A 27,828-nucleotide genomic window follows, 5' to 3' on the forward strand; every position below is an offset into this window, starting at 1 on the left:
TCTAAAATTAAGTCATTTGACCTCCAAAAATATTTTATATATATTTATTTTATTTAAGAAAATCTGAAAAGTCTTAAAAGTATATTTTCTCGTTTAGAGGGAGCTTCGGTTTAGAGGGAGTCGGATAAAATTAAAATATAAGAAAATTTTGAGAAATCGATCCGACCTTTGGAAAATGATAAGAAATTGTCTTAGGTGATCCTAGCACATGAAAATAGTAGATCAAAAGACAACAAGATCATTGCTTGATGTGTAGATAGGCTTAACAAATGAGTAAATATCATAGTGATATAAACTTAATTATCTGCCTTTGCTAGTGGTTACACTCTTATGAAGCGGTAGCCAACTCCAAATAATTCATATCGATGAAGGAAAAAATGTTAATAGTCAGTCATACACGAGCCCGTTAGTGATTGGTCACAAAATGAAAACTTATTTCTTGCTTTAGTTTCGAATATTGAAAAATATCAAAAGTATTGAAAAAGGAAAAAAAAAAAGCAAAACACTCAAAAGGTATTCAAAATCAACAACAAAAATGTTGATAATTTTATCAAACAAAAAGGGGTACATTAGAACCATGTAACGTGGGTCAAACAAGTAAGTCTTAAACACTTTATATGAAGGCATAAGTCAACAAGGCTAGTAAGTCCATGGTTAACCTTTACATATTGTTTGAAAGAAAAGTTTGCAAAAAGTCTATAGAAGCTCAAAATGTTTTGATCAATCATTAGGGGGTCGGAGTCAATTCGGGGTGATACTAATGAACACAAAGTATGCCCGAGGTGTGATGGAGTATGTAACATGTTGGATTAACAGGGGGCCACACAAGTATTGCGCCTAACTATACCTTAACGTATCACGGTGAAATCAAAATACTTGTTAAGTTTATAGTTGACCAACATATCTACAATCGACTTTGGGTTCTTGGCATAATAATATCCAAATAGAAGTGTGATCTAGTACATTATAGACAATATGATTTCATGTTATGATTTTTCTCATCAAAAACAAGTTTCATAAATTTTTGTAAATTAATCAGTATAACTAATATAATATTAATTTTTATATTCATCTTATTTTTAAATTTTAGTTATTTTTAAGGTTTTTATTTCATTTTAATTTACATGCTAAAATTAGTTTAACTTGTATTTCTTTTAATTTTATTTTATCTTATTTAACATTTGATTTTATTTTCTTTGATTCTATTAATTTACTTTCAACTTTTATTTTTAACTTTATTTTTAAATTTTATCTTTACTTCTAACTTATTTGATTTTATCTTATTTTATTTTTATTTCTTAAGTTATTTTACTTTTGTTTTCATCTTTGTAATTATTTTAAAACTTCTTTTAAATTTTGTATAAATTTTATTTTTGTCCAAAAAAATTTCATTTTCTGTTAATTTAAACTTTTAAAAACTTTATTGTACTTTAAACTTATTTTATAATTTTAATTTAATTTTATTTTATTTTATTTTAAAATTTTATTTTAGTTTTTATGTATTTAGTCAAAATGGGTTTTTGTTTACAACAAGGTCCTCATTGCATTGTTTGTTAAGTATTGACCCGATAAAATATATCTTGAAAAGTGTTTGGATGGAGATGATGATGAGTCAGAAGAGAGATGACGAGGAAGAGGATGAGTATGATAGCTATGATGATACTCGTGGTGATGTGGTAGTGGAATTGGTAACGGTGAGTATCGGAAATAAGACGGCTTATGCTGAGCCGTCAAAGGAGGCTGAGAAAACGAGGGAATCGGAGGCTATGGTGAAGGCTGATCAGCTTACCTCTTTACTAAATGTTTGTTTTTTTGCAGGAACCATTCCTTTTGTTCGAGAAAGCCGTGGATGAAAATAATGATGAAAGTGATGATGACATCAATTATTCTTTCGTTCCCGACACACCAGCTAGGGAGAATGTTGAGCCAGCCGTTGATAAACATTTTGTCACTCATGTTGTTGTATCTGCTCAAAGAAACTCAATAAAAGGAACCAAATTCTATAGCGTGAGTAGGATGGGAAGCATGTGAACGAGGTCAAAGTTTCTTCACGACTTCATTGCATGGGAATTCGACAACGAATACGGCGAAGTTATCATACATTGCACTCGCAGTCATGAGCTAGCGTTCTTTGATGAGCTTGAACTAGCAGAACTTGGACTCCGGGACCTCAAGAAGCTAATAGAGTCACCCCTCTGTACAGTCGAAGATGTTCGTCGTGACAACACGGACGCTATCGTTGGAAAGTTCAACAAGTTTGCCAGATTACTTGTTTAAAAACAACCATTTGAAGAAGATCCAGACGATGTATTCGACTATGAGTCCGACTGCGAGTGGTGAGAAGGAAATAAACCAAATACAAAATACTAGAGGGAGATTGTAAGGTCCATTTCATTAGTAGTCTTTCGTATTTGTAACTAGTGTACGTTTACGTTGTTTATTCGCTTACGTTTGTATGTTTGGGCCCGAGGCCTTTGTATTTGGAGCCCATTGGGCATTATTAATGAAAGAGGTGTATGAGTAAACACACACATATATAAGGTGTGTGTGTCTCATACACCAATCTAACCTTTTCACAAACAATATTATCCAAGTATTCCATATTCTCTCTAACTCCCAACTTTTCTCTCTAACCCCTCCCCACCTCTAAGTTTCGGCTCCTTTTATACACACACAAGATCCGAGATCTCGGTCCGACTAGTTGTTTCCGCCAACTAGCTGTGAGGTTGATCCAAGAACGACTAGTACTTAGTTTGTTTTGTTGTTTGATCCGGTTTCGGGACCTACAGTATAGATATTGCAACTTTCAATAACATAGCTTGGAACATTTTAACCAATCTTGGAATCAACAATTTTCTGCTTCAAACTTTATAATTGAGCTTGAACACCATAACCGAACCAATTGAAACAAAGGAAAAAAATGTACATTAGATATATAACCTCACTTAATCGAAACCAACCCATAACCAGCGGTTAACCCGACCATTCGATTTTGGTTATGGTTAATCAATCTTCAATAATCGATCCGACTTTCTACACCAATTATTATTATTATTATTATTATTATTATTATTATTATTATTATTATTATTTTCGTTATAACGACCCAATGGGCTCAAAGTACATCCTCATACCCAAATGTTATTATATAGTGAAACAGGGCCCAATTCGGGCTGTTGAATGTTCCCCAAGATTCCTCTTCTTAAAAATATAGGGTTATGCTTCATGCTAGGGATGGCAATGAAACCCGAACCCGACGGGAAAACCCGAAACCCGACATAAATGGGACGGGTAATACCCGACCCATTAGGGTTTGGGACGAGTTTGGGATTAGTTTTGAAAATTTTCATGGGTTTAGGACGGGTTTGGGATTTGTAATATACCTGATTACCCGGCCCGATTACCCGATAACATTAACCCATTTACCCGATTATAAACCCGACTAACTCAATATAACTTTTTATGTATATTTATTAATATTTACAGTATAGTATATTGTAATATCTTATTAATCATATATTACTATCTTATTAATCAATCATTCTATATTTCTACATGGCAATAAGAAATTTGAACGTAGTGCTTCTGTTCTAATTTCAACAATTTAGTGAACTCCTACAACCTTGAAGCAATATGTAATATGTATATCATAAACAATATACGTAAGTTCCCTAAAGTCAAGTAGTTGTTTTGATGCTTCTAGTTTTTTTGAACATAGGGATATAATGGCTAATAAATGTATATAATCTATTGGTTATATTATGTCAAAACCCGATAAGAAACCCGAAACCCAATGGGTATCCCCGAAACCCGACGGGTAAATACCCGATAAATACCCGACGGGTTTGGGACGGGTTTGAGACGAGCTTTAATAATCGGGTATGAGTTTGGGATTACCTAAACCCGACCCATTGCCAACCCTACTCCATACCACTTTGTTCCTTTCAAACAAACATGTCAAAAACACATGCAGACTCCTCCATCTTCAGCCTCACTAAAGACATCATCTTCAACATCCTCTCTCGTCTTCCCACCAAATCACTCATTCAATTCCGATGCGTCTGCACCTCATCCGCACCGTTGATCTCGCACCCTTACTTCACCAAACTCCACCTCACCTCCACCTTGGCAGACGACCACCGTACCATCATCTGTCAGATTCCAGCTATGAAAGAAACGACTTCTACTCTCTCTTATCTCCACTGATCACCTTCCATGAAACCCGAAAACTCCAATTCCCTTGTAACGGTGTATACCAGGATTTGTGGGGTCTAGTAAGGGTTTAATCTGTATGCTCGATTACTCAACCTCCTATAGGAAGGTTCTCTGGAACCCTAGTATCAACAAATACAAGATTCTGGATGGCCCCCATATTTCTAATTCGTTACTTTCGCGTAACGTGTTGGGGTTTGGTTTTGTTTTGAGGACTTGTGACTTTAAGATCATTTTATTTGTTTGGGATGAAGTGTTTGTTTATTCACTTAGTACCAACTCATGGGAGAAAAAGGAAGGTGTGAGTGCACCTTATTGTTTCACGACCGGCTCTCGGGCGAAAACTACATATGTGAATGGCTTTGTGAACTGGTTGGCTTTTAAAGAGGACAAATCTCGTGTTATCGTGGCTTTCGACTTAGATCATGAGCAGTTTCGAGTTCTTGAATTACCCAAGGATGTTGTTCCAAACTATGATGGCATAAATATAGATTCATTCGGGGAGGAGAACTATCTGTCATTGTCATTGTGTGTTTGGTATCGTGATTATGGTTTTGGAAAATTGAATATTTGGGTGATGGGAGAGTATGGCGTATCGGATTCTTGGAAGAAACTTTTTGTGATTTCGCATAATTTGTTGTCGGGTATACCATTGTTGATGAAAAACGAACGGGAAATTTTGATTTTGAAGAAGGATGGAAAACTTATATTGTTTGATGCAATCAAGAATGGAAAACTTAGATCTCACTCGAGATAGACTAGGATTTTCTCATGCTATCAGATATACCGCTAGTCTAGCTTTGCTTCACGGTTGAGGGCAATAATTTCTTTAGTTTTTTGTTTAGTTATGCTTGTTGGGCTGTTGTTGCCATTTGGTATGTTACGTAGTTAAATAACACAGTTGTTATGTGAAGTTCTTAGCTATGATGGCTTATATGCTTTGGCATGATCTAGTCATATTTATTATTGTAGCTGAAAGTTAACTGACCTTGTACAATTTATGAGTTCAAACAAATTGGAATTTTTTATTACTTTTTTTAAAGTAGTAGGCTTTGCCAAATAAATGTGGTTTAGAGGTGTTTAACAAGATGAGTAATGAGTTTTAGGTGTTTTTACCTGGTGTTATCTTTCCTAGTGACATCACAAATCAAAAGTGACGTGTTAATTTAAGATTTGTGGATCCGCTAATTGAGATGGCTAGGTCCAAGCCCCCCCCCCCCCCCCCTCCTCTTCCGTCACGTGACATGTTAACATGAAACATCCATATGAGATTGAGGGATTGAATTCGATGTTTTCATTTTTGACAAACTTAAGATAGAATGACAAAGATTTGACATGCCATAGAGGTGTGAGTTGAAAATGAATGAAACCCTTCATATGTGATGGAGGGATCGAAATCTATATTTTCACTTTTGGCAGACTCATATCGAAATCGGTGACCCTTGATCCAATTGCACCAACGACTAGCAATTTTAAATTGGCGTTTTACCGGGTTGCAATTGCTAGCATTCTCTCGGTATTGAAAAAAAAGTGTCCTTAAACTTGGTCGTGTAAATTGTCACCCGACTGCACCAACGACTACCGGGTTGCAATTGCTAGCATTCTCTCTGTATAAATGGCGTTTTACTGGGTCGCAATTGCAATCACCCTCTTGGTCTTGAAAAAATTTTGTCCTCAAACCTGGTCATATTACTTGTCACCCGATTGCACCAACGGCTAGCAATTATAAACTGTGGCATTTTACACCATTCTCTCGATCTTGAGAAAAAAGTTTGTCCTCAAACTTGGTCTTATTACTTGTCCACCAGTCGGAATGATTGGATAGGATAAATAAATCCGAATTGGCAAAACCTCATTAAGTCCGTAGTCGAGAAAGCATAAATAAACAGAACCTTACACTAACATGAAATTATCCTTCACATCAATTGAGCGAATTGACATGAAACAAACAAAAGTTCCGCCGGCTAGAATGTTCCGCTTAGCCAAAGAGAATTAAGCCGGGATCCTCTCTATTTTCTCTCCAAGCTAAAATATCAAACTTTTTAGGTAGAAAATTGTTCCATTAGAAATTATATCAACCATCAATGACCGAGCTGTTCCTTGAGATATATTATCAAGGGTTATACGGGACAACAATGCCTTAATGTACCATAGGTACGCAGGACGCTCAAAGGCAAACATACTAAACGCTCAAAAACGCTCAACCAAAACTAAAACGCTCAGAAAACGCTCAAAAACGGTTATCGTGAAAAAAAGAAAAAAATTGATCGATTAACGATCAAAAATTGTTTTTTCGGTGAACCAATGATCAATTGGATATGTATTGACGATTCCGAGATGTTGGGATGTGATTTCATGGATCGATTTCGTGAAAAAGAAGGGATTCGCGTACATGTTGTACGTTAAGGTATTATTGTATTGGATCTTTTCCCATATTATCAAATTTGTTTAAACATTCTATCCAATGATCATTCTCTCTTATTATAGGGTTATGCTTCGTTCCACTAAACATGTCGAAAACACCTGCATACACCATCTTCAACCTCCCTCAAGAAATCATCTTTAACATCCTCTCTCGTCTACCAGCCGAATCACTCATTCAATTCCGATGCGTTTGCACTTCATCTCCACCGTTGATCTCACACCCTTGCTTCACCAAACTCCACCTCACCTCCACGGTGGCTGACAACAACCACCGCATCCTCATCTACAGTCGTTCCATTGATGACACCAACCACTTCTACTCTCTCCGATCACCACTCACTTTCCAAGAAACCCGAAATCTTCAACTTCCTTACAAACCTCATTACAGGGGTAAGCCACGGTTTGCGGGATCCAGCAAGGGTTTAATCTGTTTGTATGATACAAGTTATCACTCAAGCTCCGGTACGTTGGTTCTCTGGAATCCTAGTATCAACAAACACAAGATTCTCGATGGCGCTCATAATGTTATTAGTGATCACTTTTCGCTTTTTGTGTTCGGGTTTGGTTTTGTGTCGAGGATTTGTGAGTTTAAGGTCATTGGAATTGTTTATGATTACGGGGTTAACATGAACAACAATAAGCGGACTAGAGGATGTTGTTCCGTTAATACAGTTGTTGACAAGAACAATACTGTGTTGGTTTATTCACTTAGTACCAACTCATGGGAGAAAAAGAAAGGTTTGAGTGCACCATGTTATTTAAATTATGGTTGGTTTGGCACCACAATTGTGAATGGCTTTGTGAACTGGTTGGCTTTTAAAGAGGACAAATCTCGTGTTATCATGGCGTTCGACTTAGACCATGAGCGGTTTCAAGTTTATGATTTACCCAAGGATATTGTTCCAAATTATCATGATCTAGGTATAAGTTCATTTGGGGAGGACTCTTTGTCGTTGTCGTTGTGTGCTTGTTATCGAGATCATAATGTTAATAAATTGGATGTTTGGGTGATGCGAGAGTACGGGGTGGTGGATTCTTGGAAGAAAGTTTTTGTGATTTCGCACCATTTGTTGTTGCGTCCATTGGTGATGAAAAGTGACCGTGAAGTTTTGATGTTAACGATTCATGGAAAACTTGTGTTGTTTGATGCAATTAAGAATGAAACGCAAGATCTTGGGACTCGAGGTGCCCCTGCTGATTTTCATGCTCTTCGTTATACTGCTATTCTTGCTCAGCTTGATGGTTGAGGCATTGAGGGCAACAATTTATTTCTTTTTGTTTAGTTATGCTTGTTGGAATTTAGTTATTTGGTATTTTACAGTTAAAATTACAGAGTTTTTATGTGAAATTTCTGGTTATGATGGTTTATATGTTTTGGTTCTAGTCATATATATTATTGTGGCTGAAAGTTAACAAATTTTGTACAATATATAAGTTCAAACAAATTTACAATATGTATTTTTAAATCAACTGTAAATATCAACAACAAGAGGTGCAAACGAGCTAACCGTGTGTCTTACACTACACAAGCTCGGGCTCGACGCATATATAAAAATTGATAGGATCGAGATCGGCTCGGCTCAAGGTAGTTTCAGAAAAAACTTAAACGAGCCTAAGCTTGGCATGAGCTCGTGTTCGGGACCTTGAACCCAATAAGTCTCGTTACAATACCAGAGTCGTTTAACCGGCCGACAAAATCCAAATATGAAGAGCTATCAACAAGGGGTGCAAGAGCTCGGCTCAATATGCTATTAAGCTCAAGCTCGATCCAAGCTTATGTGTTTTGGGCTCGAGCTTGGCTCATATTAAGAAATTGTAGACCGAGATGGGCTCATCTCAAGCTAGTTTGAGAAAAAAATCATAAACAAGCCTAAGCTCGGGTTTAGGTCGTGTGTGGTAACATAACGATCCAAAATTCGCCGTCCAATGTGAATTTAATATATGGAAGTCAAAAAGAGTTAAAACTAAAACATACACAATGCTTGTTAAGGCTGGACGAGCCTAAACATTCTTTCTATACAAGCCTCGAGCAGGCTTAGGCTCGATAAAGCTCTGCTCTTTTTGAGCTTTTGCCAATCCGATCTCAAGTAGCACATGCGAGTTGTTGTTCGGCTAGTTTGCACCCCTATCAACAATCTTCATATGTACTGCTATAACCGACCAACAAAATTGGGATACGAAATTCAGAATTTTCATTTTTGAGATTCTTGATTAATGGATGTAAATTCAAGAAAAGAGTTTCAACATCTTCTTCCTTCTCTTTAATGATCTTAAATTTTAAATGAACAATTGTGGTGGTAATTCTAGCTAGTGTCATATATGGTCCTCACGGATACTCCTGCTAATATTTAATAAGAAAATGAATTACATATTATCATATCACAAATTGTTGGTCATATGCCAATTTTTTTTTATTATTAAACAGAGTGAGCCTGGCACGCCGAGTATCAAATGAAGATAAAAGTTTCCTCCTTTGACAGCTTCGCTTTTGTAGAGGATCGTGTATTGATGTTACACAAGCATAAAGTCAATAGGTACCGACTTTAAGCCTTTGGCATGATGATACCAAGGTAAAATGTGTCACTACCTGCGGGACGAAAAAGTGTAGATTTAAGAGTAGGTTTGACATGATTATTTCTGAGGTGTTTCAGCCTGTTATCTAAATAACAAGCTGGTTAGAGCAGCAGTTCATCACTGATCCAGTCAACCGCTAACCAGGGTTCGATCAGATGGACTAAATGCAGTGATAGTTGTGATCCATTACAATTTAGATTCAAAAGGATATCTAGTTCCTTGGCCGATGTGGGACACATGAGAGTACATTTATAACGATGGATCGACTATGTTTAATTGTTTATTTACCGCCTTTACCAACTTAACTAGGGTATCAATCTAAGGACATGAAGTAGTTTGTGGTTGGCAGTTTGGCGCCGGTTAAACATTGCGGTCAAAAAAGTGTGTCATACACGGGACTCTTTGGCTCCTAGGTCCCAAAGCTTCGTTTTTAGTAGGATTGACTTTGCTATTTAAAAGCAGGTTGCGGCGCAGTTTGTTGCTCATTTACCTGCCACTTTAGTGTAATCGTTTTGTACTTATAATATAAATTTATATTTATAACTAATCTTTTAATTAATATGTTAGTTGCAACCTCAACTATAAGTCTTCCCTCATTCTATCTCAGCATTATATTCAACAATTTTTTATACCTTTTTCTGTGGAGTTTTAATGTTTTACGATCATCGCTATCCAACAAAAACTTAACTTTAAATAAAATAAAAATGAAAGTGCTCACAAAATATAGTTCCTACCGGTTGTCCAGTTGGACAATTGTACCAAATCTCTAAGCTTAGTTCTTTTAGAAGCTACTTCTGGTGTTTGTTTAATGCCAATTACTTGTCAACTGCGGAGTTAAGCGCGCATCGGGCTGGTTACGCCCGTTACATGGTATGTGACACGCGTTTCCCTGTACGGTACGCGTAATTGGCTTTGCACGCGTGACCAACGAATCAACTGTTGTATATATTGTGTAGTCTTTAACCCAAAATCAATCAATTAAACAAATAAACAAACTTGGTAATCTTGTATGCGATTTTAGATGATGAAATTGCAACCTGGATTGTTTTCTGAATCGTGTAATCATTATTAGATAAACTTATTTGTGGGCTACAATTTATCGGATTAGACAAAGATTTCTGCTCATGGAATCTAATTTATTGTTCTGTGTATTGATGAAGAACCAGAGAAAACTGTAACAGTTTGTTCTCTGCCATGTACGTTCGATCGATTAGAATTATCCATAAGGATTATGCTCATCAATATTAAGGTTGTCCAAACCGCTCGTCGCTCGAACTCTCTTGCCGCTCGTTCGGAATTTTCTTGGAAAATGCTCGCTCTTTTTTTTCTCGATTGTAAACGAGCTGCTCCGCTCCGTTCGGTTTGTAAACGAGCCAAGCAACGAGCAAAGGTCCGCTCGATTCGGTTCAGCTTGAATATTTTAATTCATTTTATATATATTTATATACTCATAAATATATATGTTGTTTAAATAATTAACTTGAATATTGAAAAACTAAATATAAAAATATAATATCTTTTAATTATTAAATATTTTCTAGTACTTTAAATATAAAAATTAATTATATTTAGTTTTCAATATCTCAATATTAAAGATAATTATAAAAATAAGATATATATTTATGCATATATATTTCTATAAATAATTATTTTTTAATTATTGAGTGTTTAATTACATTATATCCAACTTCAAATTTCAAGTTTATCAAAAGTTATTAGATACTACTAGTTTTTCTAAAAACTACTAATTTATTTTCATGCATATCATATTCAACTTCAAACTTGTTTCTTATAAAAGAATTTCAAGGAAAAGAAAAAGAAAAAAAAGTAATGCTCCGAACTCGCTCAATACCGATCGAAAAATGCTCGGAAAAATACTCGGTTTGATTTTGAGCCGCTCGGCTCGGTTCGATTTGAAACGAGCCAAGCAACGAGCAAGCCCTCGCTCGATTCGGTTCGGCTCGTGAACAACCCTTAATTCAATATGTTTTATAGATTTCACATGGCCCAAACATTAATTAAGCCCACTTCATAAAAAACTTAAGCCCAATTGCTTAAATAATAAATCCAATGTTATTATAAAGCCCACATAACAATTAGAACTAAATCGAGCCCGCACTATCGCGCCACCTAACTCGTTTAATCTCTTAACATTATTTCCTCGGTCGACAAGTTAATCCAATAGCACTAGAATAACCAACATCAACTTATGTACGCAACCAGCAATAAACATGTGTAACTGACACCAATTACTTGTGCGGAGCACTAGGTAACCATGTCTGCACGCAACCGCCATTGGAATGTGCATAACCGATATTTATACACGCGTAAACGATGCCCGAACGTGCGTAATCGGTGCCAAAAACCTAAAGCTGAGCTAAGCTAAAATGTATAGTAATTTCACAAATCCCTTTTACAGACCGACATGTTTTGACCTGATACCTGTTCTGCCCTAACACATTCTAACCTGAACCAAGTCAACCTTGTTTTGAATTGACCTTAACCGACCCTAACCTGTAGTAATGGTTTTTACTCATGACCCGAATCCGCTATCCCGTATCTACACACACCAAAGTAAGAAACCCTTAAACCACTGGCAAAGTTTGGACTTAGTCACGGGGTGGCTGAGACTAAAAAAATTTTAGGTCGATGACTCGGGTCGGATCAAACAATATGACAAACAATATGACATCTATATGTTTAACCAACAAAGAACTAAAATATTCAGATAATGCGAGAGGAATGGTGAGTAGGATGAACAAATTCGGTATTGGTACCGGTACCGAAATCGGTACCAAAGTTTTGATTTTCGGTACCGGTACGGCGTACTGGTATTTCCCGAATTTTATCTTCAACACAGGTACCAAAAAATTGCGATTTTCAGGATCAGAATTTTTGGTACCGGTACAGCACTGATGTCATCTCTAAGGGTGAGTACCTAGACAAAGAATTGCAAAGACCTAAGATATTTATAAAAACAAATATTTTACTATTCGACTACTATTTTGTAACTTTTATTTATAAAAATTGCGATGTTTTATAAAAAAATCAAACGATGAGGTGTTATATATGTAAGGCTCATTTTGTATTAAGTCTTTCGTATTTGTATGCTATGTGTCCGTTATGTAATGTTAGCTAGTTGGACTTGTGTTTAAGTATGTTCGGGCCAAGACCATGTATTTTGAAGCCCAATGGGCCGTAATAAACAGAAAGGTGCATGAGCACACACACTATATATAGTGTGTGTATCTCATGCACAAGACAAACTTTTACCATTTCTCTATCTTATCTACAAGTTCCAAACTTTCTTCTCTCTTTCTCTTTACCCTCACGGAGTCACGGTGTAATAATAACCATACAAGATCCGAGATCTCGGTTCTCACTAGTGATTTCCGCTAACTAGTGTAAAGGTTGATCCAAGTAGACTAGTTGTTGTGTTGTTAGATCCGGTCAAGGAACCTACAATATATATAAAAAAAGTTAGTGGTGATCGTTAGCTTTTCGAAAAAAACACATTATGGTAACCGCGCTTAATATCAATAAAAATTTACCCTATTAAATTGGGCTTTGTTCTTCCTTTAGTTATTTATGAAATTGGGCTTTGTTAAGATTCCTCTAATTATTTATTATTTATATATATTATGGGTTTTGCTTGGTATGTCCTCACTTTGTTTCCTTAAATCAAACATGTCAAAAACACATGCAGACTCAATCTTTGATTTCCCTCAAGATATCATCTTCAACATACTCTCTCGTCTTCCTGTCAAATCACTCATTCAATTCAGATGCGTCTGCACCTCATCCGCACCGTTGATCTCGCACCCTTACTTCACCAAACTCCACCTCACCTCCACCGTGGCAGGCGATGACCGAACCATCATCTCTTATGATCCAAGTGATGACCACAACTTCCCCTTCCCTCCGATCTCCACTCACCTTCGAAGAAACACGTAAACTCAAATTCCCTTACGAACTCCGCTGCCACCGTACCTGGCAACGCCAATACCGACGATGTCCGGGATCAAGTAAGGGTTTAATCTGTTTTTTCAATTCTGGTTATCACTCAACCTTTGGTACCTTGATTCTCTGGAACCCTAGTATCAACAAACACAAGATTCTCGATGCCCCTCATTATGTTTCTGGTAAAAAATCTCTATTTGTCTTCGGGTTTGGTTTTGTTTCGAGGACTTGCGAGTTTAAGGTCGCTGAAATTGTTTACGATTTCGGAGCTAACACCAAGCGGACGGGTTACTTTGATCCCATTATTGACAAGAACAATACTGTGTTGGTTTATTCACTTAGTACCAACTCATGGGAGAAAAAGAAAGGTTTGAGTGCACCATGTTATTTAAATCATGATTGGTTTAGCACCACAGTTGTGAATGGCTTTGTGAACTGGTTGGCTTATAGAGAGGACGAATCTCGTGTTATCATGGCGTTCGATTTAGACCATGAACAGTTTCAAGTTTATGATTTACCGAAGGATATTGTTACAGATTATCATGAATTAAGTATGAATTCATTTGGGGAGGAAGGCTCTTTATCTTTGTCCTTGTCATTGTGTGCGCGTAATTGGGAGGTTGATGGTGAAAATTTGGATGTTTGGGTAATGGGAGAGTATGGGGTAGCGGATTCTTGGAAGAAAGTTTTTGTGGTTTCGCATGATCTCTTTCCACTTCCACCGTTGGTGATGAAAAATGAACGGGAAGTTTTGATTGTGACGAGCGATAAAAGGCTTAAGTTGTTTGATGCAATCAAGAATGAGATGCAAGATCTTGGGACTATAGGTAGGAATCGGTTTTTTCAAGCTATTAGTTATACTGCTAGTGTTGCTCAGCTTGATGGTAGAAGGCTATAATTTATTCTCTCTGTTTTTTTTTGGTTAAATTATGTATGCTGCTACTTACTAGTGACTTGATGGTTGAGGGCAATAATTTCTTAACTTTTTCTTTACTTACGTTTGTGGGGTTGTTGGCATTTGGTAGTAGTTAAACTAATTGACTTTTAATGGTTAATAGGTTTTGGTTGTTGATGTTTGATATGCAATATTGTTTATAATTATGCAGTTGTGTTATTTGTATTTGATTTAAGCCCAAAACACAAATGCTATAGCAAATAAAAGGTTCTTATAAGCAATCCTGAAGACCTTTATCTATGTTGACTATATAACCATGGTGAATCTGCGACGATATGCCTTATATAGGCACCCATTAAGCTCAAGTCAACGTCTGTAATTAATTTTCTCATCTTTTTCTCAAATCTCTGCTTTATTTCTCGAATGCCTACTTTTTTTTATTAACATGTCTTATCGTCTCTTAAGCAGATACCCAATTTCCAACCATGTTGTTGGTTTAGTTGCTGGTTTTGGGCTGTAGAGTGAACCCCAAGATTCCTTGTTTTATATTATAGGGTTCTTTCTTTCTTCATCCCCACTTTATTCCTTTCAAACATGTCAAAAACACATGCGGACTCCACCATCTTCAACCTCCCTCAAGACATCATCTTCAACATCCTTTCTCGTCTTCCCGCCAAATCACTCATTCGATTCCGATGTGTTTGCGCTTCATCTGCGCCGTTGATCTCCCACCCTTGTTTCACCAAACTCCACCTCACCTCCACCGTGGCTGACAACCAACGTACCATCATCTCATATGATTCCACCGATGAACGAAACCACTTTACGTACACCCTCTTATCTCCACTCACCTTCAAAGAAACCCGTAAACTCCAATTCCCTTCATACCCGTGATATGCAGGATCCAGCAAGGGTTTAATCTGTTTGTTCGATTCTAGTTTTCACTCAAGCACCGGTATCTTGATTCTCTGGAACCCTTGTATCAACAAATACAAGATTCTTGATGGCTCTCATAATGTTTGTGGTAAATTTTCTCTATTTGTGTTCGGGTTTGGTTTTATTTCGAGGACTTGTGAGTTTAAGGTCATTGGAATTGTTTACGATTATGAAGCAAGGTAGACAATGAGGGGTTTCAAGTTTATGGTTTACCGAAGGATATTGTCCCGGATTATCATGATCTAAGTTTGATTTCATTTGGGGTGGACTCTTTATCTTTGTCATTGTGTGCTCGTTATCAGGAGGCTAATTATGTTAATAAATATGATGTTTGGGTGATGGGAGAGTATGGGTGGTGGATTCTTGGAAGAAAGTTTTCGAGATTTCGCAGCGTTTGTTGTCGTTTCCACCAGTGTTGATGAAAAACGAACGGGAAGTTTTGATTGTGACGGTGACGGAAGGCTAAACTTGTTTGATGCAATCAAGAACGAGATGCAAGATCTTGGGACTCGAGGCGCGCCTTATAATTTTTATGCTACTAGTTATACTCCTAGTCTAGCTCTACTTGATGGTTGAGGGAGCTAGTTCCTTAACTTTTTGTTTAATTATGGTTGATGCATTGTTGGCATTTGGTATGTTACATTTCGTTAAAATAACAGAGTTTTAATGGTTAATATGTTTTGGTTGTTGATGTTTGATATGCTCAGTGTAAATATGTAGTTTTAGATAGATGGATGGTAAAACACAATTGTTATAGCAGATAAAAAGGCTCTTAATTATAAGCAATCTCAAAGACCTTAATCCATGGTGAATCTGCATATCTACCTGCCAATAGTAATTTTCAACATGAAAATCATGTGCAGTGCAGTGGCTCCTCAAACCAAGGTACCAATGGTATGTTGTTGTAAACCGCTTTCGTCCATCCTCCATCTCTGTCAGCATCTCCATCCATCCTCCACATTTGTATCTCTACAATTAAATGTCCTTAAGAAACATAATAGTCCACACTAAAATGAAAGCATTCAAATAAATAGGGTTAATCGTTTGCGAGCTGAACCGAACCGAACTGAGCCGATCAGCTCATATGCAAACCAAGCCAAACTCAAACAAGCATTTCTCGATCAAGCATCAAGCGAGGTTTCCATCATTACTTATTTCTTTTTTCACTTTAAAATTACTATAAGAAACTAGTTTGAAGTTGGATATAATGTACGTGAAAACAAATTTATGTGCTTGTGAAAACTTGAAGCGAGCAATTGAAACTATAAAATTAACGACCTGAGAGGAACTTTAAAGGGGTTTATTAATTCAAGCCAATTGAACAAACCGAACCGAGTGTACCATTGCTCGTGCTTGGCTTGTTTTCAAAACCAAACCTAGCCAATAGGCTCGTTAACAAACTGAGCAGAAATTGAACCAACATTTTTCTAGCAAACGTACAACGATTTAGACAGCCCTACTCTAAAAACAGAAAAACTCCAAAGTTATTCTTGATATTGCGGTATCTATGAACTTTTCAGTCTTTGTGTCAAACATTAAATTAGGTATACAAGTGGACTTGACCAAAAGTATACCTTGAGTAGAACTCTTAGAAAATTCATTCAACAAAATACATGGTCTCCAATCGTCTGACCCCAAGTCGGGTATTATATGTTGTTGGATCGAATGTTCGGATTTTAGTGAGAATGTGATTGTCATCTGAGTAAGTAGGGATGGCAATGGGTCGGGTTTAGTTATTCCCAAACCCATTCCCGGTTATTAAAGTCGCTACCAAACCCGTCCCAAACCCGTCGGGATTTAATCGGGTAATTACCCGTCGGGTTTCGGGTTTCCTATCGGGTTTTGATAAAATACTCGTTGGGTATACCCAGCTCAAAACCCGATGGGTTTCTACCAGTTTTGACAAAATATAACTAATCGATTACAAATATGGTTACCATAAAGATAAAATATCTCAAATAATTGACATAAACAAGTTTTGACAAATAATATATTTGGAACATAGTATACATATAATATAATAAGCTAGAAAAGAGTTCAAATAAAAAACAATTGTTTTGTTAGAAGTGTGAGAAGGCTTTAAAATAAAGCACACCACCTAAATAGGACACTATACCATGTAAATAGGAAACTATACGGTTTTTAAAAACTACTAATCTCAACCACTAGATCCTAGATTCAAGGGCTTAGATTTATTCTTATGTTTCTCACAAAACTATTGTTTATTACGTTAACCCTACCCTAATAAGCTAATATTAGGTATATAATCGGGTAAATGGGTCTATGTTATCGGGTAATCGGGTATATTAAAATTCCCAAATTCGCAAAAAATTTCAAAACTAATCCCAAACTCGTCCCAAGCCCTAAAGGGTCGGGTATTACCCGTCCCATTTATGTCGGGTTTTATTGCCATCCCTACGTGTAAGGGGATTCAAACTCGGGCAAAGAGCAATCAATGTAAAAGAAACCAACCGATCAAACTAACGCCATTAAAAATGTGTTATCAGTTTAAAGTTAAAAGATGTATAGAATGAAGATTTAAGTTTCAAAAGACGATAACTATACGAAATAAAATATTATACAGAATCTTTTCAAAATTGAATTTCCGAAATTATCTTTGTTTTGTTTTCAAAACCTCGTATATCTTATTCTCTACACATATATATCTAGATCCAGAAAAAACTGATTCGGACCGGTTTGGTTCGGTTATAAACCGGTTTTAAAGGTTAAACCGGTTTAAGACAAAAAAACTGGTTTAAAACTAGTTTGCGTGTGAAGTACCAAAACCGCTATACGAACATGCGGTTTGGTTTGGGAACCAGTTTGGCAGAAAAGAGATTCCACATCTTCTTCCTTCTCTTTGATGATCTTAAATTATAAATGAACTGTGGTCGTAAAGGTAGTGCACAATCGGATGGCATGGACTGTTACTTGGAAATGTGGCTTTCTAATCCGCTATCTGAGATGACAAATTACCTAAAAGTAATTAAAATATAGTTAACCACCTAAAAACAAATTTTTTTTTGTTAAACCACTTAATCCATCAAAAAAATCTTTTGACCTAAAACAACATTCTGACCCTAACATATTCTAACCAGAACCAAATCAACCTTGTTTTGAATTGACCTTAACCGACCCTAACCCCTAGTAACCGCCCGCTATACCCAACATTTTTCTATCGGGCCGTTTGTACGTTCTTGCTTTAGAGCATGTTTGGGATTGAGTTTGAAAAATGCTTATTGGGGTTTTGAAAAATTGTTTTTTAATCCTTTTAAAAAGCTAAAATACAAAGATTTTTGTGTTTGTCAAACACAAATTAACTTATTGGCTTTTTAAAAACAGAAATAAGCCAATAAACATTTTTCAAACACAATTCCAAATATTCTCTTAGTTTATTTATACCGGGCTTGTTTTGGGCTGTAGAATCAATCTCTTCCCTATATTAAAGTCATTTTAGGGTTCTGCTTCTAATATATGTCCCATGATCCCCTACTTTGTTTCCTTAAAACAAACATGTCAAAAACACCAGACTCCATCCTAGGTTTCCCTTAAGACATCATCTTCAACATCCTCTCTCGTCTTCCCGCCAAATCACTCATTCGATTCCAATGCGTTTGCACCTCATTCCCACCCTTGATCTCCCACCCTTGTTTCACCAAACTCCACCTCACCACCACCGTGGCTGACAACCACCGTACCATCATCTCTTATGATTCCAACAATGAGAACAACAAGCACATGTACTTCCTCCTATCTCTATCTCCACTCACTTTCCATCAAACCGCAAAACTCACATTCCCTTTCAAATCCAACAGCTACCGACAGTTTCCGGGATCCAACAAGGGTTTAATCTGCTACTTTGATTCAAATTTTCACTCAAGCTCCGGTACATTGATTATCTGGAACCCTATTATCAACAAACACAAGACTCTTGATGGCCCTCATAATGATACATTCTCATTAGGAGATCCAACCAAGGACCTATGGCATCACCGTAAGGATCAGTTTTCGCTTTTCGTGTTCGGGTTTGGTTTTGTTTCGAGGACTTGTGAGTTTAAGGTCGTTGGAATTGTTTGTGATTACGGAGTTGGTATGAAAAACATTAAGGGTCTGTTTGGTATGGGGTAATGGAATGGGCGATGGAATGGAATGAGCTTGGGAACGGAATGAACAAGGTAATGGAATGACCTCATTACCATTCCGTTGACATGTTTGGTTACCATGTGAGAATAACATAAATTATTTATTTATTATTTTTTTGTTAAGCTAGAAAAAGCCGGAATAAGATAAAAATGGTAGTGAGTGGCGATGGTGGAAGGCGAGCAAAAATTTTGGTGGTGGGTGGTGGGCGGAGATGGGCTGGAGCGATTATTGGTGGTGGCAGACTGGCAGGTGATGGGGATATTGGGTGGTGGTGGCGGTGATGGCCGGGAGAGATGGCTGGTGGGGGCGGTGGTGGGCGGCGAGCAGTAATGGTGGTAGTGGGTGGTGGTGGTGGTGGGCGGCGGTGGCGATGGGCAGGAGCGATTGTTGGTGGTGGCGGTGGTAAGCGGCGGTGGGGTGGTGGCGGGGAGCGATGGGTGATGGTGGCGGTGGTGGGTGGTGATAGCAGAGGTGGGTGGTGGTGGCGGCGGGCAGTGGAGGCGGGTGGTGGTGATGGCCGCCGGCGGAGGCGGCGGTGGTGGTGGGTGGTAACGGGCGGCGGAGGCAGTGGTGAGTGGGTGGTGGTGGTGAGGGAGCAATGGGTAGTAATGGTGGTTGGGTGGTGGAGATGATATAGTGTGAAAGATGGATGGAATGGAAAATAAACAAGGGTGGTGGATGGAATGAATTTGGGGTGTTTTAGAGGGAATGGAATAGACATGGTAATAAGTGATTCCATTCCATTGACCAACCAAACACATTTTTTTTCATTTCATGGTAATTGTCCATTCCATTCCGCCTCTCATTCATGCATACCAAATGCTACCTAAGCATACGCGAGGTTGTTTGTGTTGTTCGATGGGTCCGGTTATTGACAAGAACAATACTGTTTGGTTTATTCACTTAGTACGAACTCGTGGGAGGTAAAGGAAGGTGTGCGTGCGCCTTGTTACTTGAGTAGGCTTTGGTCTAGCACTACGGTTGTGAATGGCTTTATGAACTGGTTGGCTTATAAAGAGGACGGATCTCGTGTTATTATGGCGTTTGCTTTGGACAATGAGGGGTTTCAAGTTTATGATTTACCGAAGGATATTGTTCCAAATTATGATGATCTAGGTATGCATTCGTTTGGGGAGGAGGACTCTTTATCTTTGTCGTTGTCATTGTGTGCTCGTTATCGTGAGGTTAATGGTGAAAAATGGGATGTTTGGGTGATGGGAGAGTATGGGGTAGTCGAATCTTGGAAGAAAGTTTTTGTGATTTCACAGCCTACTCTTTCGATCCGACCATTGTTGATTAAAAATGAACGGGAAGTTTTGATTGTGATGAATGATGGAAGGCTTAAGCTATTTGATGCAATCAAGAATGAGATGCAAGATCTCGAGACTAAAGGACACGATTTTCATGGTATAAGGTATACCGCTAGTCTAGCTCTGCTTGATGGTTGAGGGAAGTTTCTTTACTTTTTATTTAATTTCGCTTATTCGGTTGTTGGCATTTGGTATGTTACTTAGTTTAAATAAAAGACTTTTAATGGTTTGGTTGTTAATGTTTGATATGCCTTGTTCAAAATATGTAGTTATTTAGATGGTGAATCTTGTTTTTGTTTTATATCATTATTATCTGGATTGATTTCAATTTAACATACAAGATGGCATCATTGGGGTAGTTGTGTAAACAGTAGTCATGAAAATAATAGCATGTATTGTGGTATTTCTTAGGCTGCTTGTTGAATTAATTGTTACCCTGTGTAACAAAGAATAAGGCTCCACCTAGGATCAAATGTACGATCCAACCAACAACCAATCTAGGTTGCTCGAACTCGAAAACATTTCCATTCTGATATAAAAAAAAAAAAAAGCGATCAAACGTTTTATTTCCTTCTGCATCCTGTAAAGATTGAATAGATTCATGCATTTGCTTCAAAAAAATAAAATTAATAAAGCATACTCGTTATGTTCAACTACACGATGAGCACGATGATGATTATTGTTTTTGAGCTCGCCTTGCACACATGGCGGACTCTCTTCATGTGTTTTTGAAATGTTTGAAGGGAATAAAGTGGGAATAAAGGAAGAAAGAACCCTATAATATAATACGAGGAATCTTGGGGTTCACTCTACAGCCCAAAACTAGTAACTAAACCAACAACAAACGGCTCGATAAATCTAGGGTTGGCAATTGGGTATCTGCTTAAGATACGATAAGACATGTTTATAATAAAAAGTAGGCATTCGATAAATAAAGCAGAGATTCGAGAAAAAGATGAGAAAATTAATTACAGATGGTGACGTTGAAGCTTGAGCTTAATGGGTGCCTATATAAGGCATATCGTCGCAGATTCACCATGGTTATATAGTCAACATAGATAAAGGTCTTTGGGATTGCTTATAATAACCATTTATTTGATAGAGCATTTGTGTTTTGGGTTTAAATCAAATACAAATAACACAACTGCATATCAAACATCAACAACCAAAACATATTAACCATTAAAAGTCAATTATTTTAACTACTTAGCATACCAAATCCCAACAAACCAACAAGCGTAATTAAACAAAAAGTTAAGAAATTATTGCCCTCAACCATCAAGCTACTAGTAAGTAGTAGCATACATAATTAAACCAAAAATAAGAAATTATAGCCTTCAACCATCAAGCAGGGCTAGACTAGCAGTATAACTAATACCTTGCAATAAATTATTCCTACCTAGAGTCCCAACATCTTGCATCTCATTCTTGATTGCATTAAACAACTTAAGCCTTCCATCTCTCGTCACAATCAAAACTTCCCGTTCATTTTTCATCACCAACGGTGGAAGTGGAAACAGATCATGCGAAACCACGGAAACTTTCTTCCAAGAATCCGCTACCCCATACTCTCCTATCACCCAAACATCCAATTTTTCGTCATTAAACTCCCAATAACGAGCACACAATGACAAGGACAAAGATAAAGAGCCTTCCTCCCCAAATGAATTCATACTTAAATCATAATATTTTGGAACAATATCCTTCGGGAAATCATAAACTTGAAACCGCTCATTGTCCAAGTCAAACGCCATGATAACACGAGATTCGTCCTCTCTATAAGCCAACCAGTTCACAAAGCCATTCACAACTGTGGTGCTAAACCAATCATAATTTAAATAACATGGTGCACTCAAACCTTTCTTTTTCTCCCATGAGTTGGTACTAAGTGAATAAACCAACACAGTATTGTTCTTGTCAATAACGGGATTAACGTAACCCGTCCGCTTTCTGTTAGCTCCGCAATTGTAAACAATTTCAACGACCTTAAACTCGCAAGTCCTCGAAACAAAACCAAACCCGAAGACAAATACAAAGAGAAATTTTACCAAAAACATAATGAGGGGCATCGAGAATATTGTGTTTGTTGATACTAGGGTTCCAGAGAATCAAGGTACCATAGCTTGAGTAATAGCCTGAATTGAAAAAACAGATTAAACCCTTACTTGATCCCAGACATCGTCGGTATTGGAATTGCCTAGTACGGAGTTCGTAAGGGAATTTGAGTTTACGTGTTTCTTCGAAGGTGAGTGGAGATCGGAGGGGGTAGTAGAGGTAGTAGTTCTCATCGAAGGGATCATAAGAGATGATGGTACGGTGGTCGTCTGCCACGCTGGAGGTGAGGTGGAGTTTGGTGAAACAAGGGTGCGAGATCAACGATCCGGATGAGGTGCAAACGCATCGGAATTGAATGAGTGATTTGACAGGAAGACGAGAGAGTATGTTGAAGATGATGTCTTGAGGGAGGTTGAAGATATGTGTTTTTGACATGATTGTTTCAAGGAAACAAAGTGAAGACATACCAAGCAAAACCCTATAATATATATATAATAAATAACTAGATGGGTGCCCGCGCGATGCAGCGAGAAACACTGACCTTGATAATCATGTAGATTTATAGGTGCTTGTTGTTTTGTTTGTAACCGTGAAACCATTTATTGTTATAAGTAGATTCATAGTTTTTATTTTAAACTCAATTTAATATCGAAGTACAAACGAAAACGGAACCTAACCGTTGTTTATGGTTTGGTTTTGTTGGTTTTCAATTTTCAACGGTCTAGTTTCAGTTTTCGGTGACAAAAAACCGTTGGCTTGACTCATAGTTTAACCATCAAAATCGGACGACAAATGCCCATACGTAAAATTTTATTTTTTTAACTGAAAAGAAACTATGACAATATCATACTCAAATTAAAGAGAATTAAATGCTCGTTTTTATTGTGCAATTTTTTTAAAAAAATATTAAAGTACGAAAAAGTTATGACCATTTAAAAATTATGGGGGTATTTGGGTTAAAAATGAAATTATAAAGAATAGATGGTTAAAATATGAAGGACCAAATTTATAACTATTTGTTATATTTATAAAAGTTTATTAAAGTTGAGAGGGAATGTTGTAAGTATTTTGAAGAGAATTGAAAAACATGTGAGATTTAATGCTATAATTACCACTTTATCCTCATTTAGGTTGTAACTTGTATTTAAACAATTGTAAATCCCTTAAAAGTTAGTGTTTTAATTTGCCCATCTTTGATGCATTATATATAGTATAGATTAGGGGAATCTTAACAAAGCCCAATTTTAAATAACTAAAGCAAAAACAAACGGCCCGATAGAAAAATCTTATTCTCAAAAACCAATAAAGAGAGGTAGGTTTGAGGGTTTCTTACTTTGGTGTGTCTAGATACGGCATAGCGGGTTAGGGTCGGTCAGGGGTGGCTCGTGGGACAGCGAAAACAAGTTAGAGCTTTAGGTCCACGCTTAATTAAGGCCCTCAAGTCTAAAAAAACATTATATATAGATATATTATAATTGGTAAATTAAACTGAAAGTAATGTATTGGTGTGGTGGTAGATTTTGTTGTTACTAAAGTATAAGTTATTAGTTCAAAACTATTCATAAGCAAAATTTAGCTTATTAACAGTTGTCATGAAAAGGCCCTAAAATCGTGTTTCGATTTAGGCCTACACATTTGTTGAGCCGGCCCTGGGTCGGTTAAGGTCAATTCAAAACAAGGTTGACTTGGTTCAGGTTAGACTGTGTTAGGGTCAAAACATGTCGGAATGTAAAAGGGATTTGTAAAATTACTATACATTTTAGCTTAACTCTGCTTCAGGTTTCACCGGTTACAAATGTTCAGACGTCAGTTTCACGTGTATAAATTTCGGTTACGCACCATCCGGTTGCATACAGAGATGGTTGAACGTAGCCCAGCCTTAACAAGCACTGTGTATGTTTTAGTTTTAACTCTTTTTGACTTCCAAATATTAAATTCACATTGGACGACCGAATTTTGGATCGTTATGTTACTGCACACGACCTAAACCTGAGCTTAGACTTGTTTATGATTTTTCTCAAACTAGCTTGAGATGAGCCGATCTCGGTCTACAATTTTCTTAATATGAGCCAAGATCGAGCCCAAAACACATAAGCTTGGATCGAGCTTGAGCTTAATAGCATAACGAGCCGAGCTCTTGCACCCCTTGTTGATAGCCCTTCATACTTGGATTTTGTTGGCCGGTTAAAAGACTCTGGTACTGTAACAAACCTTATCGAGACTGAGCCTAGCTACTCGAGACTTGTATGAAAAAATCGTTTAGGCCCACCGAGCCTTAACGAGCCATGTTTTTTTTTTAGTTTTAACTCTTTTGGACTTATGTATATTAATTTCACATTGGACAGTCGAGCTTTGGGGGCCGTTTAAGGTCCCGAACACGAGCTCATGCCAAGCTTAGGATCGTTTAAGGTTTTCTCAAACTAACTCGAGAAGTCGAGCCAAGCCGATCTCGATCCTCAATCAATTTTTGTACATGCGTCGAGCTCGAGCTTGTGTAGTGTAAGACTCGCGGTTAGCTTGTTTGCACCTCTAGTTGATTTAAAAATGCATATTGTAAATTTGTTTGAACTTATATATTATACAAAATCTGTTAACTTTCAGCTACAATAAAATATATGACTAGAACCAAAACATATAAACCATAATAACTAGAAACATCACATAAAAACTCTGTTATTTTAACTGTAAAATACCAAATAAAAAGATTCCAACAAGCATAACTAAACAAAAAGTTAATAAACTGTTGCCTTCAAGGCCTCAACCATCAAGCAGAGCAAGACTTGCAGAATAACGAAGAGCATGAAAATCAGCAGGGGCACCTCGAGTCCCAAGATCTTGCGTCTCATTCTTGATTGCATCAAACAACACAAGGTTTCCATGATTCGTGAACATCAAAACTTCACGGTCACTTTTCATCACCAATGGACTCAAACAACAAACGCTGCGAAATCACAAAAAACTTTCTTCCAATAATCCACCACCCCGTACTCTCCCATCACCCAAACATTCAATTTATTAACATTATTCTGACGATAACCAGCACACAATGACAACGACAAAGAGTCCTCCTCCCCAAAGGGATGCATACTTAGATTTAGATATTTACCTGAAGAGGTAGGTCCCAGCAGAGCCCAGTTGGACCCGCAAGACTCACCTCAAAGAGGGACGTCTGCGCAGTTGGACCCGCAAGACTCACCTTCAAGAGGGACGTCTGCGCAAAGACCAAACTCGCAAGACTCACCTCGAAGAGAGACGTCTGCGCAGAAACCAACTGGATCCACAGGACCCACCATGCTCAGAGACGTGACGTCCTTACGCGCAGTACGCAAGCTGCTCCCGCAGGAAACGCCTCCCAATGGTCGACGTACTCCGCCTGTTCCCGCAGCTACGGATACTAGCCATCAGGGAAGGCTACCCGCACAGCAAGGCTACACGCACAAGGCACTTAACTCTCAAATAATTCAGTAATGTCACTTGAAGAAGGAGTGAGCAAGCCGGGAATACTCCCGCCCAAAGCCGGGAATACTCCCGCCCAAAGCCGGGAAAACTCCCGCCCAAATGAGCCTGTCCGTACGATACTGGAGGATCTTTTGTACTGTACCTGACGAGGTATGGACAAAAGATCTGACCAAAGCTGCGACAGCTCACTGACAACAGTACCACGAGCAGCACGCTCTACTACTTAATGTCACTATCAGCCGCTGCCTACTCACCAAACTGTCGTAGCACGTGCGTAGCCTGCAGTTGGTGGAAAAGGAATAGTACACAGCCAGCCTGGTCACTATCAGCCGCTGCCTACCCACCAACCACCAGCATGGCATGTGCGTAGCCCACAGTTGGTAGAACAGGAATACTATTCAGCCGGCTGTACCTTCTTGGAAACCTACCTTCGGCTATAAATGCTCCAACACCTTGGAACTGTATTATCTCATCTGATCTTATATCTCCATATATTATCTGATATCTGCTCTAGTCATTCTCTTAATATACACTTATATTCAAGAGCAATCTAGTCTGATTCTCACGCCGGAGGGTGGTCACAAGGAGGTACCCCCCCCTTCTCAGTGACGAGCTCACGGTGTCTGTTTTGCAGGTCATCAGAAGAACCATCTTTGCCGGATCTAACCCTTCGTGGGAAACATCTATTTAACCCCCAGATTATCCGTAATCTGCCCGGGGTCACTTAGTGTTTCTTCATTACCATAATCATTTGGAATAATATCTTTAGGTAAATCAAAAACTTGAAACCGCTCATGGTCTAAGTCGAACGCCATGATAACACGAGATTCGTCCTCCTTAAAAGCCAACCAGTTCACAAAGCCATTCACAAATGTAGCGCTAAACCAATTATTATTCATATAACAAGGTGCACTCACACCTTCCTTTTTCTCCCATGAGTTGGTACTAAGTGAATAAACCGACAAGGTATTGTTCTTGTCAATAACCGGATCAGTCGAACAACACAAACAACCTCTCGTATGCTTAACGTTTTTCCTCTTAACTCCGCAATCATAAACAATTCCAACGACCTTAAACTCACAAGTCCTCGAAACAAGCCAAACCTGAACACACAAAGCGGAAACTGATCAGAACCTTTATGAGGGCCATTGAGAATCTTGTGTTTGTTGATACAAGGGTTCCAGAGAATCAAGGTGCCGGAGCTTGAGTGAAAACTTGAATCAAACAAGCAGATTAAACCTTTGTTGGATCCCGGATATCGTCGGTAGCCTCCACCTTGACGTGGGTATGAAGGAAATTGGAGTTTAAGGGTTTCCTTGAAGGTGAGTGGAGATAAGAGGGTGTAGAAGTGGTTTCTTTCATCGTAGGATTTATAAGAGATGATGGTACGGTGGTTGTCAGCCACGGTGGTGGTGAGGTGGAGTTTGGTGAAACAAGGGTGTGAGATCAACGGTGGAGATGAGGTGCATACGCATCGGAATCAAATGAGTGATTTGGTGGGAAGACGAGAGAGGATGTTGAAGATGATTTCTTTAGGGAAACCTAGGATGGTGTCTGGTGTTTTCGACATTTTTGTTTCAAGGGAACAAAGTAGGCTAAACCAAACCAAAGATTCTAAACCCTATAATAAGAGGAATTTTGGGGATCACTCTACAGAACTAAACCAAAGATTCTAAAGTAAGGTTCGCAATCGGGTACCATGTAGGTTTAAGACAAAGTACGGTATGTGATTTTTTTATTTTCTTAAATAATAAAAATTAGTAGGCTACACTTCATCATTTTTCTTTATTCGTACATTAAATTTAGATTTGTCTTATAGTCATTATATAAGGTAGCTAATGAGTCGTATTCATGATTAAC

General features: G+C 37.8%; 2 protein-coding genes and 5 pseudogenes across 3 annotated transcripts; 5 read left to right on the top strand and 2 right to left on the bottom strand.

Annotated features, from left to right (window-relative positions):
- The first annotated feature begins 3,927 nt into the window (after nt 1-3,927).
- LOC143574333 (F-box/kelch-repeat protein At3g06240-like) lies at nt 3,928-5,381 on the top strand (annotated as a pseudogene).
- Nucleotides 5,382-6,625: 1,244 nt separating this feature from the next.
- On the top strand, nt 6,626-7,925 carry LOC143574332 (F-box/kelch-repeat protein At3g06240-like). The gene has a single exon (XM_077058983.1). It carries the CDS (start codon nt 6,723-6,725, stop codon nt 7,881-7,883), a length of 1,161 nt encoding a protein of 386 aa, XP_076915098.1. The 5' UTR covers nt 6,626-6,722; the 3' UTR covers nt 7,884-7,925.
- Nucleotides 7,926-12,803: 4,878 nt separating this feature from the next.
- LOC143574345 (F-box/kelch-repeat protein At3g06240-like) lies at nt 12,804-14,068 on the top strand (annotated as a pseudogene).
- A 591-nt stretch (nt 14,069-14,659) lies between these two features.
- Nucleotides 14,660-15,701, top strand: LOC143574346 (F-box/kelch-repeat protein At3g06240-like; annotated as a pseudogene).
- LOC143574347 (F-box/kelch-repeat protein At3g23880-like) lies at nt 15,609-20,647 on the top strand. Its single transcript, XM_077058993.1, has 4 exons — nt 15,609-15,633; nt 18,555-19,125; nt 19,272-19,393; nt 20,018-20,647. The coding sequence occupies exons 1-4, from the start codon at nt 15,609-15,611 to the stop codon at nt 20,590-20,592; spliced, it is 1,293 nt and encodes a 430-aa protein (XP_076915108.1). The 3' UTR covers nt 20,593-20,647.
- Nucleotides 20,648-21,620: 973 nt separating this feature from the next.
- LOC143574356 (F-box/kelch-repeat protein At3g06240-like) lies at nt 21,621-22,976 on the bottom strand (annotated as a pseudogene).
- A 1,987-nt stretch (nt 22,977-24,963) lies between these two features.
- On the bottom strand, nt 24,964-27,538 carry LOC143574348 (F-box/kelch-repeat protein At3g06240-like; annotated as a pseudogene). The gene is made up of 2 exons (XR_013142577.1): nt 26,711-27,538; nt 24,964-25,615 (listed from the first exon to the last, which is right to left on the bottom strand). The product of XR_013142577.1 is annotated as an F-box/kelch-repeat protein At3g06240-like (transcript).
- Nucleotides 27,539-27,828: the final 290 nt, after the last annotated feature.

This window comes from Bidens hawaiensis, unplaced genomic scaffold, assembly GCF_021521415.1.
Source record: "Bidens hawaiensis isolate Kalapana, Puna unplaced genomic scaffold, B.hawaiensis_p1.1 tig00026900_1, whole genome shotgun sequence".
NCBI classification, from domain to species: Eukaryota; Viridiplantae; Streptophyta; class Magnoliopsida; order Asterales; family Asteraceae; genus Bidens; species Bidens hawaiensis.

Excerpts from the sequence above, each read along its gene's own strand:
- LOC143574332 (XM_077058983.1), top strand. The coding sequence starts at position 6,723 with ATGTCGAAAACACCTGCATACACCATCTTCAACCTCCCTCAAGAAATC.
- LOC143574347 (XM_077058993.1), top strand. The coding sequence starts at position 15,609 with ATGGTTGATGCATTGTTGGCATTTG. Across the intron at positions 15,634-18,554 it reads TGATGCATTGTTGGCATTTG|ACATCATCTTCAACATCCTC; the intron begins GTATGTTACATT and ends GTTTCCCTTAAG. Across the intron at positions 19,394-20,017 it reads TGGTGGTGGCAGACTGGCAG|GACAAGAACAATACTGTTTG; the intron begins GTGATGGGGATA and ends GGTCCGGTTATT.